A 15,658-nucleotide genomic window follows, 5' to 3' on the forward strand; every position below is an offset into this window, starting at 1 on the left:
TCTACTGCTTTACCGTCATGAACTTGGAAAGTCAAAATATATGCTGTTTCTCAAAAACTTTTTCAGTTGGTTCCCCCCTTCCCACTCTGCTTGATATGAGGGGCTCTTTTTCATTGAAAGATTTGAGTGTTAAGGTATTAATGATCTTCTAAATATCAATAAAGTAATTTTAAGTTGTTGCAATTGCGTTATCTTAATTGTATGTGTATAAAGATACGTGGCAATCATAAACACCATGAAAGGATACTGACCTCAGGTTGATCTTGGAATTTGTTTTCAAGAGGGTCAAAATTTGCTGGTCATCATGTGATACAGCAAATGATTAAAAATACTTTTTCTTTACATTTTTAGACATGTTCTTAGGAAAGCTGTCACACTTGCCATGTTTTCTTAGCTCATGAGTTAGCACCTCAGTTGCACACTGTATAACTCGGATTAACTGTGTTCTGGTGAATTGGCAGTTTGCTGTACAATTGTGTTGTAACGCAGTTGGGAACAGTAGTTGTTGCCTGTGAGGCTGTATTAGAATATTTTTGGCCTGATGTGTGCAGTCTTGTGACACTGGCCTTGATTTGGTGTGTATGTATAAATATATATGTGTATATATTTATTTTAAAGTCTGTGGTTATATAAAGCAATTGAGTCATAACTGAAGTAACCACAGGAAAATTTGCCAGTAGAAAGGATTATTATGATAGCTGGTACTGTAGGGCTGAGACTTGCATATTAGAGCTGTTCAGCCTGATACTTCATGGAGCAGCACAGAGAGGGGAATAAGCAGCGTGATGCAATTTAATAGCAGTTTAACTGTGTATGTTTGCGTGTGAATAAAAGCTCTGCCGTGTACCCCTGCTAAAGGCTTGATCTCTAAGCTGGTGTACTTTATTCACGTATGGAACCAGGGAGGCTTCAAAATAGACTCTGTGGGCACACATGTAAATATTATTTGTATACAGGATAATTTATGAACACTAGCTTTTTTAAAAAAAAATTGGATCATTATTAAGAATATTGAAACTTGCATTTATATAGGGAATTGTGTGTGTGTGAAGAATAGCTTTACTGTGTAGTGCTCTGAGCACCTCAGTGGATTTATAAGGAAATTACTTTTTTAATAGTTTAAATGCTAATTTTTATAGTTTTTGTCATTAGCTTATGCTTGAAATGTCTGCATAACTATACACAACTAAGAAATGCATGTTACATACAGTATTATAAATATGCTCTCCTCTTTGAACTGTACCTGATGTACTTTTTCTGGCAAGATGAATATAGCAATGTGCAGTTTTCTGGTTTAATACAATTTGTGTGGGAAATGCCAGTTTCAATTTCATTTTGACTGAGTTGTATTGTATTTAAAGTGTCCAGGTCATGCCAGGTCACTTGGTGTGTTCGGTGACATGATTTACAGTCTAGGAAGCAGAGAATATGAGGAAAGACAAGCAGGTAATTTCTGACATTCTGTAAGGGCGCTGCTCTTAGAGGAATTAATTGTTCTTGGGGAATACATAGGTCATATTGCAAGAAATGAATAGGATTATTTGTGAAATCAAGTTAAAAGTAGTAATTGCCTTTTTTTTTAATAGCAAATTGTATTTAGGTAATGAGTTGAAACAAATCTAAAACATTCTTGATAGTTACACAGGAATTGTATTACCAGTACTGACTTTTGATGCTAATAGACACTTTTAAAACAAATTCAAGCTTTTCTTCAGTTTTCCTGAACCAGCATGGTTTTTTCCATTTTCTTCTGAATTTATACTTCTTTTGTTGCTTTAGAAAAAGTTCTTTGAGCATACACCCCAAAGTTTTATTCTGTCTGGGGAAAATACTCTACTTGAAAATTACTTTCTGTATGAAAGTAAAGGTTTTAAACAGCTTTGAGTACAGGGAGAATTCAATTTGCTGATATATTAAGTTACAACTAATTTTTAATACCTGCCAATGCCAATATTGGTCTAAGTTTTGGTTATAGCCCAGGTAAGTTGTGTACTTGCTGTACATTCCTCCAATTTGAATAATTTTGTTCTTCTGAAGTTTTAATTGTGCTTACCTGTTCTATAGATAGAAATTAACTTTGTATAGTGTATTTTCTGACTATTATTCAAATAATTTCCACAATGACTGGCATAGTAGGTATTTATTCTTTGCTATGTCAGAAAATCATGCTCTGGGAATCTCTGGGATAAATGTTTCAAAAATGAAAATAAATTTATTTACTACTGTTAATAGTCACTGTCAATATTTCAAACAGATCTTACAAACTGATCTTTGCAAAGATTAATATTCAAATGGAAGCCAGTGTTTTATGGGCACTAATTGAGGTAACCAATCCCCTCAGGGGGCATTCACTCCCTGCAGGGCTTCCTTGCACTTTTAAATCCCTGCCATTAGTGGCTGGTAGTTAACAGTCTCAACTCCTGTGGTTATGAACCTGGCTGGGCAGGTGGGGAAAGATATGAAAACTAACAGGTAAGCCCAGGAGAAATCTCACTTTTGCACTGCACAATGGATTAAGGGTTCAATCTGTGACACCACAGCTCAATACAGCGAGGAGAGTGAGCAGCATTGTGCAATTTAATAAAATTATCTTGGGAAGTTTCCTGAAGTAATTGTGAAGTCCAGAGTTGGTACCAGATGACAGACTCAAGATGGTGACATAGACCACTCACTCTGTGACATATCCATAGCTCTTCCATTCATTTTCTTTGGAGCAAAGGTACAAAATATGATACTGCTCTGCTACTCCCACTGGTGCTTCTAATAAGCAATTCTTTTACTGGGGTGAAGCTTTGCTTTTTGATCTGGAGGAATGGGGGTGAATTTGGTATCCATATGCTGGAAGGTTTAGTAGATTCTCCAAGAAACAGTATGCATTGAGAATGGAAATTTTATTTTTCCCTTCCATGCTTGCACTTCCCCTTGCATTTCTTTTATTGTGGAAGGTGAATAGAAAGAAAATTCTCTGTTTATGTAATTTGAAATGAAAGTGGTTTATCTTTTACCTAATTATAATGTTGCATCTGAATTTATCCCAGTGGCACTTAAATAGTTAGGCTATTGATAGGTTGCCTGTCTTTCATTTCTCTTCTCAATTTGATTAATGCTCTCAGCTTTGGATATTTTAAGCTTACCACATTGTATCTATTGTCAAGTTGCTTTTGGCTTTGAGTGTCATTCTGGTCCTCTTGTCATCCATGTTTTCTCCCACTCCCTGAGTAATAAATGTGTGGAACTTTGTCCTTCTTTCTTTCTTTATCTGATCTGTGAATTTTGAGTTCCTTGTTAGAATATAAATGGTTTCATTATGTTACTGAAAATATTATATCTAGTATAAAAAGAGAAGTAGTTTTAATTGAAAACAACAAGAAGAGGCTGAGAACTGGTCTTAACCTACTGAAAGTTAAAATATTTGAGTGTATGTATGTATATTTCTGCATCAAATATTATTACTCTTTTCATCCCCTTACTAGAAAGTCTAGACCTAAATTATAATTTTGGGTAATAATTGGAATCATACTTCACAATAGACTTTTGCAATGTATGGCCTAATGGTAGATTGATTTGTGTGTCTGAGATGCAAAACCCAATCAACGCTGTTATGGTTTGTGCTGTAGGTTTTTTTGTAATTGATTTCAGATGTTGAATCTTATCTGAAGGAATATCATTACTCTGAAACAAAATTGGATAAAGAAGCTATAAAAGATAGAAACTCATACCTTGAGTACCTAGTATAACAATCTACAATGTGATTTTTTTTTTTGTCAAATCATTTATTTGATCAACATCATAGCAGATGGTAACCCTATAAAGTATATTATCGTGTTTACACGAACATTAGAGCCTGTGTCTCTTGAAATAAGTTTTAAATATAGTCTTCTTTGTCTTATGCCAGAAAGAACAACCTTCATTTCAGTTTGATTGTAAGATCCAATTTTTTTTTATTAGATGAATGTTTGGATCTGTTTCTTCAGAATGAACACATATGTTGAAATAATCAGGCAACAGGTTTCTTCAGGTTTTCTTCTAGAATAGCTTGAAATGCTCACAGCAGCATCATAAAAGTGGTGTTAAGCAAAGCCTGTGTAGAATCCAATGCATAAAGGAAGGAAGCATCCTCATGTCTCAGCCAGGTCTCCCTGAGGTGAGTGAGGAACACGCAGCCTTTCCTGTGGGCTGGCCGAGCTCCTGGATTTGGGCTGTGCTCCGCGTGCTCCGGGCTCAGCAGTGTCCTGGCTGGGACAGCAGCAGTGAGTGCTCTGGAGGTGCTCTGTGAGCCAACCCAGCCCCAGACTGCCAGCTGAACCCGCTCGAGCAAACATCACACTCACAGAATTACTCTCTAATTAAACTGCAGCATATGTGCTATAGAAGTAGTCAATTTTGATTGAGAACTATGAAATCATGAGTAATTTCAATTACTTTCTGTCCTCAATGCCTACTAAAAAAAGGAAGTGGGGGTAGAACCTTTTTATACTCCTGTCTGCCTGAATGCATGTGTCTGTGTTACTGTTACCTTTTTAACAACACAGTTCGATCTCCACCTTTTTTACCTTTACCTACAGAGGCTGAGATATACTGCAGCCTTGCCCTGCATGTTTTTCAGTGCTGTCACAGCTTTCCTGTGCCCTTTAACATCCACGATGAATTAATGGATACTGGAATTAGTCACTGCATTTCTTTGTGGAAGGGGTTATACAAAGGTGATGATCCCCTTAGTTCCTCTGTTTTCTTTTGTGTTTCCGAGGAAAATGCTAGAACTCTTTTCATGACACTTTTGCTTTGAGCCTTTATTGAATTTATTGCCGTAGAAAAATCCCATGTTCTTTCTTACCAAGTGTTCCCCACTTCAGGGACTTTAGAATTAAAAGTGAATCTGGTGGTCCTGGCTCATTCATGCAGAGTTACTTTTGGCTGTGTTAAAGTATGCATTATTTGTTTGTTTGTGCCCATCCTGCTAGAAATGGTCTGGCTCTTTGTCTCATATAACATCTCATATAACATTTGGGTGGTTTTCATCTATCATCCATGGAAAACACATTAGTACAAAGCAGAACCGATTCCTTGATCTCCATGGTAGACACACATCTGATTTCCTGGCTACCTAGGGCAGCACTTGTTTAGTGTCTTATGTTGATGGAGACCAAAGGCAGCAGGGGTATCATTCCAAATAAAATCCAGATGTCAAGCAGCAGTAAGTCAGAGTGCTGGTGTTCTGTTTGCAATATAGATGACTTCTTTTTTCTTGTAGCCTTTACAGAGCATCTAAAATGTGAAAGCATCTTCCTTGCGTGAAAATTTTGTCTAAAGAGATAGGTCTACATGTAAGCCTGTTTGGGGCTTGTAAGAAGAAAAAATGCTGCATGAAAAGGAGGAAAAAGACACCTGGCAGGAAAAAGGAAGTTTACTATTCTAGCTAACTGTACTGTGCTTTTTTAGAAAAAAAGAATTCTGGGAACTAGTCATAAGTTAGTTTTCTTCCCTATCTGAAGCAGTTACATTTTGGTTTAGAGTAGTTTCTTTAAACAACTTATTTGCATAATTCAAATGGTAGAATTAAAATACTAGAATTTTTAGCTGTACATGTGCTGATTAAGCAGAACCATAACTTGAGTCCTTATGTCCCACCGACTCAAATTTTTAAATGAGTAGCATGTTTTACTGATTAGGGGTCATGCATCTGAACACTCTATGCATAACCATTATCTAGTGACATATTTCCTGAAATGGGTTTATATAACCTACTGTATCTTAAACTTTCCCAAGGACTTTGTCTTGGAGTAAGATATTTTTCTTTTCTCCCCCACATATGTCTCTTCTGAAACCAAGGCAATGGAAGACTTGTTGTGATAATAACTGGATTACTAGCACTGTTGTTTCTGGCAGAAAAGAGTCAATTGTGCCAAAAGATTACTTTTGCCTTTGTCAGTGCCAGCCACGACTCTTTACTCAGCTCCTGGACCAGTTACAATGAAACAACAACAATACTGTCAGCTGCAAAGTGCAGTAAACTTCCCCAAACTGCTGGCTCAATATAGTGATGGTTTTGCATTTTCAAAGGGTGTTCTTCAACCTTGAGGATCTTCCCTGCAGTACACAAAAAGTGTCTGTAGTTTTTGAGTGATTTACTATACTTTCATTTTACCATTCCTTTTTGCAGGCTGTCTTTGTCAAAACATTATTTTATAGCTTCATAAAGCTATAAAATTTTTCAAGGAAACATTTCTTAAGGAAATAATGGTTATAATAGTTATAGTCCATAGGTAGTTATTTCAGTATTAGCTTATATTTGATTTTGCAGTATGGCCAGTCTGAGAAATACACATGAAAATTTCATAGCTGCAATGCAAAGTTAGGGTTTAGAGATGATTGTATGAAGTAGCTTGCACTCTACTCTTATTTATAAATTGGGACACTTAGTTCTTATTTATAAATTATGACATTATAAAACTTCATAAATAGTTTATAGTATATATCACATAAAGAATTTATGCTTTATATCAGAGCTCTTTATGAGAAAAGTTTGTGTGACAGGGAAGTAATGAGTTGCGATTTGTAGGCCAGAGTGCTTTGAAGCCTGCAGTTTAGGATGGAAGTGTTCCACGTGTGACAAAAAAATATCTTGTGAAGCGGATAATCAGGAACCTAATTGTTAGAATAGTAGGAATATGAAGGAATTTTCTATAGGAATTCAGGTGCCTTGGCAATTTGCTGTTTGGGAATGTGCTTTCAAGATGGTTTGACCAATTAAATTTTGATAGAAATTGGATAATACATGGGATATATATTCTGATACAGTGTTTAAAGATCTCCCTATCTTTTCCTTCCCCTTTCTCTTGTGAGCTCTAACCTGGATTTGCATAAAGGGAACCGATTCTGAAAGAACCGTTACAGAGTGTAAAAAATATTACTGTTTTAGTAGGGCAGAGACCATGATTCTCTGTGGGTTTTTTAAGCCATTGAAATATAACCAGTCTGTCTTGCCTTTTTTCCCCGTTATGCTAAAATATCTTGTGTGTCACTTAAAGGCCAAGTAGGGGAAATAATTTTGCACATTTTACAATACTTAAGCAAGACACAAGAGCAAAGAGTAGATAACAAGTATGTGTTTCACAGTATGTGCTGCAATATTTCAGTGCTTGCTTGAGATGCAGATAAATCAGGCTGCTCAAAAAGCCATGATGTTCACATCGTTGTGCTTGTTTTGTTACTCATGCTAATTTCTTATGGATTGGGTTGGGCAGAGAGCAGATTGGCAAATTTCTTAGCTTTTTATGCTCCTGTTTTCAGCAGCTGCAGGTGTCCAAATGAACAGGTTCCTCTGTTGCCAGCTTAATTAATAAGGAAGCTGTTCATCTGAAGTTTTGCTTTTAGAAATACTGCTTTAAGTATATGAAAGCAGATGAATTTACTCTAAGTGTATGGAAGCAGATGAATATTTTTTCAGGTTGCATCAGAGAACATTGTTTTTTGCTATTATTTCTTATAGGCTTGTGTTTTTCTTTTGATTGCTAGGTATGGATGAGCGAACAGGTGCCACATCCTGGGGAACAAGCGGTCAGCCAAGTCCTTCATATGAATCTTCAAGGGTAAGATACCCACGTAATAATTCATAATGAAAGTTTATGGGAATGTACAATGTAAATCAGCAGATGATTTGGCAAAGTTTTTGAAGGGAAACTCCTTTAAATATACAGATTAGCATATTTTAGAGACTTTAATGACTTTGAGGAGCTACAGCAGCAATTTAGATTTCTAAAGCTAAAAAAAATATAGGCTAAGAATTCATGAAAATAAGCCATATGTAAGTGTATGCTTGAATGATGAACATGTCTGTTATTTAACATATAGTCAGCGAATGAAAGTAGAAGTCGTGTTGCTTAGGAGCAGATTTATTGGCAAAGTGTAGGGAACCCTTGCCTCTCTGTTAACATTAACTAGCTATAGTATGTGCTCTGTCATGATGTTGAAGAGAGGCTTTTCTTTTAGAATACTTTCCTCCTGTTCTTCCATCCCGCTTATTGAGCTGAAGGTTCTTGATTGTATCTGATATCCTAAAATAATGTGACACTTTTCAAACTCAACTCAATGGTCAAAGCATGCTTCCTCCTAGTTACTCACATTCCCCTTCATCTACTCCATTTTCTTTTCGAAATGAATACTCCCTAAAAGGACAATGAGCTAAGTACCTAAACTAGATGTACACAGCATACCTGATGTTCTGATTTCAGTGCCTTTGAGTCACCGAGCTGTGTCAGCGCTTGCACCTTTGCAGCTTTCTTGTGCTGTGGAATGAAAATGGGTAGGCTGCAAGACCTTGTTCAGCTCACTGGGTCCTATTATGGCCTTTGCCTTACTTTGGAAGACAGCAGTAGAAAGGTTTCTCATGAAATCCCGATTTTTCCATTGATCATTAGTAATAAATTATAATAAATATAGAAGTATTTTGTGCTGGAGAAATATTTCCATGCAACATGGAAATTATGCATTCTTTTAAAACTTCCTGCATAACTTGGGGCATGGAGCTGAACCTCCAAATGCCTCCTTTACATTTGAAATGGAATCTTACTATGCAGCTTTATGTAACTCATATTTTTATCATGTGTTTGGTGTTTTGACTCTCATTTTTTATGTTGCTGATCAATTTTAATCAATTATGAATTAACCTGACTTAACTGGAATTTGAGCTTGTGATTCATTGGCTCTATGGCTGTATTAAACACAATTTTTTGTGTGGTAGAGGATCAGCCAGCTAATATTCAAATAGTGTAAGTTCAGTGAGCCTTGTGTGTAAGACTTTTTTTTTTTTTTTAATGAGACAATAAAGAATGGTAGTCTGAAATGCAATTTAGGTGACAAGAGTTTTCTTTTAAAGAAAACTCAATTCTTTTTCACAGGAAAGCTTCACTCCTGTGTTCTCCCCAGGAAAATGAACACCAGAAATAATATATTCTCTGTATATAGAATTGGTAAAGATGAAGAGCCTCAAATTACTTTGTCCTGTGGCTGGTATCTTCTGTAGAAAAAGTTAGAACACAAGATTTTCTCGTCTGAATTCACTGAAAAGTACGGAACTTGGTTTACCAGTTTGATTTAAACTTACATGCATAAATTTTGGCTATGATGTATGGTCTTTAGTTTTTGTTTTTCTTTCAACTAATGAGGCAAATTACTGATTCAGGATTTTCAATAACGATAACTTCTGTCTACTCCTACGTGTGCTGCTAGACCAGATGTCTCTGAGAAAGAGCTAAAATGAGTGTGCGGGTCTGTATTGTGAGAGTATAGATTGGTTTCTCAGAAGGCAGTGCAAATTATACACAGCCTTTTACATTCCTACATATTCTACATTTATTCCTCATGTCGATTAGCACAGAGTTTAAGTAAGATGTAATTGTCTTACATATTCAATTTACTAATCCAGTGCTTTTCCCCATTATTTCAATATAGAATGTTATTCTTGTTCTAATTGTTCTTACTACTTGTTTGTCTGTTTACAGGAAAATGGCAGTCTGCACGGAAAAAGCTCAGACCTCTCCACAGACATAGAAAAGTTGAAGTCTCAAGAGGTACTACCTATTCTTTATATATTGTGTGTGATTTAAATATTTTTTTTAAGTCCATGTGCAGCCTGCTACTGGAGCTTTCTGTTAAAGGTCACAATATAGTGCCAAAATTATCAAGAATTAAAAGTGTTGGCTCACTATTGGCTGAATTTCCAAAGATGTAGAAAGATAAGGAGTTGTCAAGTGAATAGAATTAGAATTTGGTGACAGTTTAGTGCATACCTGTTGAAGGCTGATGAAAAAAGATGGTGGAATACTGACTAAAGAATATTTTTCTTTCCCAAATCCTGCTGAAGGTCTGTTCAGTTCAGTATAAATGGTCTGACTATGGTCAGCAATGATGCATAAGGAAAGAGTGTAAGTATAGGGCAACTATTTTGCCACCTTTACTATGTACTCTCCTGGCAAAACCCCAGCTCTTGGCTTAGATTTCCTGGACAGAGGCAACCTTTTGGACATGGTTCTTATTGGTGGGCTTGCTCTCTGCTGTTTGTGATTTTTTTCTGGCTTTGGTTACAGTTTTGGCAACAATTACAAAGATTTAGTGCTAAAAATTTATTTTTTTTTGTCTTATGTGTGCTGCCCAGAGATGTTACTGATTTCCACCATGTTCCTGTGTTCCAAATAGCTACTGATGTACTTCATAATTTTTATTCTTTTCCCTGGAAACATGTTTATTTTACGTGCCACTTCTATGTTCAAGCAAGCTCAAGTATTGTAATCTATTGGTATCTGCTTGTATAGTAACTGCTCCTAGCTGTGGTTAGTTCTTGGTGCTGTTCCCTGAACCTTTCTGCTTCTTCTGGATAACTTCAGAGTTAAGGTGATTATGACTGCATGCCCTAGTCAAAAGGAGGGTATACCATAAATTTCTTGCTCACATAATGATAAATTCATTCTCTGTTCCTTTTGTACTTGTTGCTAAGTCATGCATTTTTTGATTGCCACTGGGCTGTGAAGTGATAATGTTTTAAAAACTGAGTAGAAAAGTAATCTTTTCTCTTACATTGCACCATAGTTACCACATTGTTATGACATTAAGTTATTTTTGAGCATGTTAATTTTATATTTATTTACACCAGATTTTATATGCTCTTTTATTACCAATTTCATGGAAAACTTGCTTTGCAACTCTGCACTAACTTTTAGTTAGGGTTATTTAATAAAAATTTAGCTATCAGCTTTACTGTATTTGTTTACCCACTCTTTGATTTATTCATGGAATTATTGAAGAGTGTTGGTATGGGTATGGTTTTTTTTGGGAATTGGGGAAAACATATTGGTAACTTCACTGTGAAAATGAGATATATGTTCCTGGGCTTGGGGTTGGGAATTTGTCCTGTGTTTTAATCTTTTCATCAATAATTAACAAGACAAGAACCTTCTCTCATATGTAATAGCAGTTTATTTTAAGAGTCTCTGGTAAAACCTTATTGAAAGCTAAACCATTCTTACTTCAATAGTGTTTTGAAGTAACATTAAAGACTAGGAATCACAACAGGCTTGTGAAAACCTCATATAGGAGCCTTGTCTTTTGATTACCTAATGGTGAATAGTGTTCTGACACTGAAAGAACAGTGGGTATTTATGTTTGAATTTGCTGTGATGATCTTAGATTTGTGAAAAGGGACAAATTGAGACATTAGTGACTACTGTGAGCAAAATCTCTTTTTGCATAGGCTAACTGTATTAGAAAAATTAATAATATGAAAAGATACCTGTTGCAGGGATGAAGAAAAAAGTAAAAAGGCTTTATTGTTTATAGGAATAATTCAGGAATGGTAGTTAGCAGTCACTGGAATTCTGTGACGTGCTGATGGCCTCCCTTATTCTTGAATGGTTATACTGAAGTCCAGAAACAATGCTGTGTACCAGGTTTGTCTCTTGTAGGGCTTGTTTTTGTTCCTAGTCTCCAATCTTGTTTTTACCTTTCTGTGTGCAGCAGTGGTGGGTTTTCAGTGAATATCTTGGGTTGATGTATGCAAGTGTCTCCTTTATCTGAGTGATATGGAGCTGCAGATATTCTTGCATGTGTTCATAATGCCTTGCACTAGAAGAGGACTCCTTAGTGTGTTTTGCTGAGGATGATAAAGTTGCTTTATGCAACTTTAAGTCTTGGTCTCCTGAGCTCTTTGAAGCAAATTCTGTGGTACTTGACTCAAGTACCATGCTTTCTGCACAATAATATATTGCCCTACAGCACTTGAAAGTTTTGTCTTCATGTTGTGAGGTGATACTGAACTTTTTAGCTTTCCTGCTGTATTTGTGAGGTGTAATTTATACTCATAACATAGCAGCAAATTGGTATAATCACTTTCTTTGGAGTAAGCATTGTATTGTAATTAAACATTTTTTCGGTTATAGTTGTTCTTGTGGTGTGGCTAATGATTGCTGTTTCATGAAAAATGATGCTCTGTGAGGTTTTCTTTTGTTGTTTTGGTTTTGTCATAGCATAAAAGGAACAATAAAAGGCCCAAGTCAGTTTTTGATCTTTTCAGATTGCTGTCTCCAAATCAAGCATATCTGAAATGTTCCTCATAAGACATTTCCTTGATAGATTTCCTTTTCATATATACACATAATAATAATAATTGTAACTGTTAAAAATTTAGCATAAATTAGCTGAGGCATTTTTCTTCCAAAATCTGAACTGTGGGTATTTCAAATAATTTGCAGTATGTATAGTGCACTGAAAGCTGTGAGTGTACATTTTGACCTGATTTAACATGAATCTAGCTTCGGTACTGAGGATGCAGTTTATCCTCCTGTTCCTTTACATAACTCTGCTATTTATTTAATTGAAGCCAGAGTGGAACTGGTCAAGGTAGCACCTTTAGATTAGATGGTTCTGTAGCATCAGGCAATGGGTTGTTCCCTCTACTCTATGTAAAATACTCAGACATAAATTGGAATCTGAAGTACTTCATGCCCAAACGATACTCCCTTCACCACAAGTAGTACTTTTCATTTGCAAAGAAGTCAAAAAATAGTCATGAGATAGGTTTTGAAATAGTATTTTATACCTCTTAATCTCAGGTACATAACAAGAAGGGAAGCTGTTAAATAGCAAAACAAGACAAGAGGGACACAGAAACACAGTAAGTGTTATCAAGTCTGTTGTATTTGTGTCCTTTTTGTCCTCTGATTTATTTTTTCTTGCGGGAGAGGGAGGTTGTTTGGTGGTTCTGCTGCTGGTTATTTGCTTTTCTCAATGTATTCTACAAGGTAGCAGATAACTCACTGTGGAATTAAAACCCAAATTAAATATTCCATATTCAGTGCTCAGGACACTTGCAAATGCAGCCTACTTCATAATTTGATTCATGAGCAGCATTTTTCCAAGCAAGTTCTGTTTTTTAAATTCTGAATGCTTTAGTTAGGTTTTCAAGTATTTTCTTTAAGCCTATGTTGTTAGTCTGTTGGCTATACTTGCATCATTTTATCTCCTGGTTTATAGCTTAGATAAAAGCTAGAAAAATGTGGTTTCCATCATATGAATTTTTCATTTCAGCTATATTGGAGAAGTGCATCTTTTGGTTGTGGTTTTTGGTTTGTTTTTATTGCAGCTACCTACCACATTGAAATTAGCATTGGAATCTGTTCACAAATTAGTTTTTCATGTGGCCTGGGAATTGTCCCATTGCATATCATGTTGATATTTGTCTCAGAGGAGTTTAGAGAGGTGTAACTGACTATTGGGTTTAGCTGTTTAAAATCAGATTTGTCACTCGGTAACTTAACTTCTTGGAAGTGGATTTAGAGCTGGAGAAAATGATGTTTATTAAAAATAAATAACATTTGAAATAAATTTGAAAAAATAAATAAGCTATATTTTCAATTGTTCCCCAAGTTTTCATGTATTTCAACTTGATATGGAAAAGAAGCTAATGAATAGTTTTAGAACTCTGTTACAAAGCATGTTACTTAGGGTGACACTTAGAGGATACTTGTGAAAGCTCTCTTGACTTTTCCCAATAATATGTGAAATTTGGTGTAGCGATATCTGCTTTTGCCCCACCGTGTAGCAGGTGACCAAATAACACAAAATCTGCATTTTTCTCTTTTGGTTATTGTAGTTCAATGTTAACCCTTGCTGATGGTTATGAAAAGGGAATCATAATTAAAGCTAGAAAGTGGAGCTAGAAAGCTCCTTGTTTCTGGTGCAAACTGCATTCATTCCTCTACTTTAGGACTACTGTACAAGCTTCTTGCACAACTGAGGGAGATGGGGTTGAAGTACTGGCTGTTCTCATGGGGGCTGGGAGGGGACAGGCATGGAGAGACATGTTTGTTTCCTGGCACATCAGACAGGTCTCAGCTTGGTCCCTTAGCTTTTGGGTTGTGGTAGGCAAGTGACAGCAACATGGATAGAACAGTGAGGAGTGTGGGGAGACTCCCATCATCATCCATCTGCTCTAGGCTTTGTAAGATGATTTTGGTCATTGCTTAAAAACAACGTTGTTCTCACTGATAGCTTGCTGCAAGATTGTTCATGATTTAAATGGAGTTGTGGCCATGACCTGTGACAATGTGATGTTTCTTGATGTTCCATTAAGATCAATGAATGTAGTGCAAGTGATCCTCAAGGCAAAAAGGAAGAGTCATCTTATCTGGATTTATTTTTAACTTAATTTCTGCAACATTCTTCCTGATCTGTGTGTTTAGTAGACCAAGCCAGGTTTTTGGCTCTCTAGTCTTTCCTCTAAGAGCCATTGACAGATACATAGATTCAATGGCTGAAAACACTCTTATTTTAATATGTATATATATATATATTTTTTTTTTTTTCAGGATCACATAATCCATAATCTTTTAAATTCACTAGGACACATTGGTATGGTTGTGGTACAGATCCTCTTGTCTAACCTTCAGTCAGTGACTCAGCACAGTGTTCCTGGATGTAATCAGTCTCTCTGCTCTGTCCCTCTGTCTCTCACCGCCTCTGCATCTTGCTTTCTTTCCTCACTACCCCCCTTCTCCTTGTGTTTTTACCCTTCTTGTTTGTCTTTAGAACTTTCAGATTAGTTTGGAGAGCCAGATAGTCCAAAATAAAGTGGATTTTAGCAGTAGCTTCACTCGTTCATTTACACATTAGTCATTTGGGTGACTGTTGCCTGATTCATAAGTTCATTGCCAAATTTAGGTTGCAAGAGACCTCAGTATTCCTGAGCTTTAAACAATTAATATTTGTTATTTAAAGTCAGCCAAACTATAAAACTCAAGGAACTGAAAGCAGCATTCATTAAGTTTAATCTTTTGGTCTGCAGCCACGTCAAACTGTGAACTCAACCATTCATTTTAGTGGAATTTTAATGTCTTAAGTTTAAAAGCAGTAATTGAGCTATATTGTAAATTGCTAAAATGCAAATACGTGCTTAGTGATCTGGCAGCTTGGTTACGAGCCTTAGATTTTGGTCTGTTCCCAGGGACTTGTGTAGGAGAGGGCTTGGGGCTAAGGGAGGAGAAACAAACAAAACCCCTGTTATCTCTAGTCTAGTGGACTTGAGCAAATGAAATGCTGTGGAGTAGTAAATTGTACAGGGAGGACAACTCAATGAGTTGAGTATGAGCTCAATAAATGCATAGAAAAATTGTATGCCATGTAGTGGCAGTGTCTTCTCTATTTTTCACATTTTACACTGAAGTGGAAACAACATGTTGTGCTTATTTAAAAACAAAACCTAAAAACCCACAGCTGAGTTAAGGTCAGGAGTACAGTTTTGCTTATGTGACTTCAGAAAATAATTGCTAAGGGACAATAGTTTTATGTTTTTGAAGGGGAAGTAAATGAGAGAGGATTAATCCTACTGAAAACCTGGAACCAGTGCAATGAAAAAGGGTAGGGACAGTGAACTGGGAAAGATTTTTGACTTGTTCTTAGGTGAGTTCTCTAATTAACTTTGACCAAAATGACAGAACTTTAATGGTCATTAAAAGACACTGAGGTTTAGGAGGTTAATTACCACTTTGTAAAATGGGGCATAGACTCATTGTGTCAGGCCTTCTCTCATGATTTGGCAGGACAAACATGCCTAGGAATGCCTGGGTGTATGGGTTGGGGATTTTTTCCTGATACAGATAGAGCCTAATTC

The 15,658-nt window shown here is 36.2% G+C and overlaps 1 protein-coding gene across 7 annotated transcripts in view; it reads left to right on the forward strand.

Annotated features, from left to right (window-relative positions):
* The window catches only part of TCF12 (transcription factor 12), a 159,528-nt gene that overhangs the window by 34,237 nt on the left and 109,633 nt on the right, over window positions 1–15,658 (forward strand). For all 7 annotated transcript variants that reach the window (XM_014251123.2, XM_014251125.2, XM_014251124.2 and 4 more), the window contains exons 4-5: window positions 7,516–7,589; window positions 9,501–9,569. In XM_014251123.2, coding sequence (XP_014106598.1) covers window positions 7,516–7,589; window positions 9,501–9,569 — 143 coding nt within the window. The remainder of the gene's footprint in view (window positions 1–7,515; window positions 7,590–9,500; window positions 9,570–15,658) is intronic.

This window comes from Pseudopodoces humilis, chromosome 16 (assembly GCF_049639895.1).
Source record: "Pseudopodoces humilis isolate 2021_Gansu_Grassland_sample_001 chromosome 16, ASM4963989v1, whole genome shotgun sequence".
Taxonomy (NCBI): Eukaryota; Metazoa; Chordata; class Aves; order Passeriformes; family Paridae; genus Pseudopodoces; species Pseudopodoces humilis.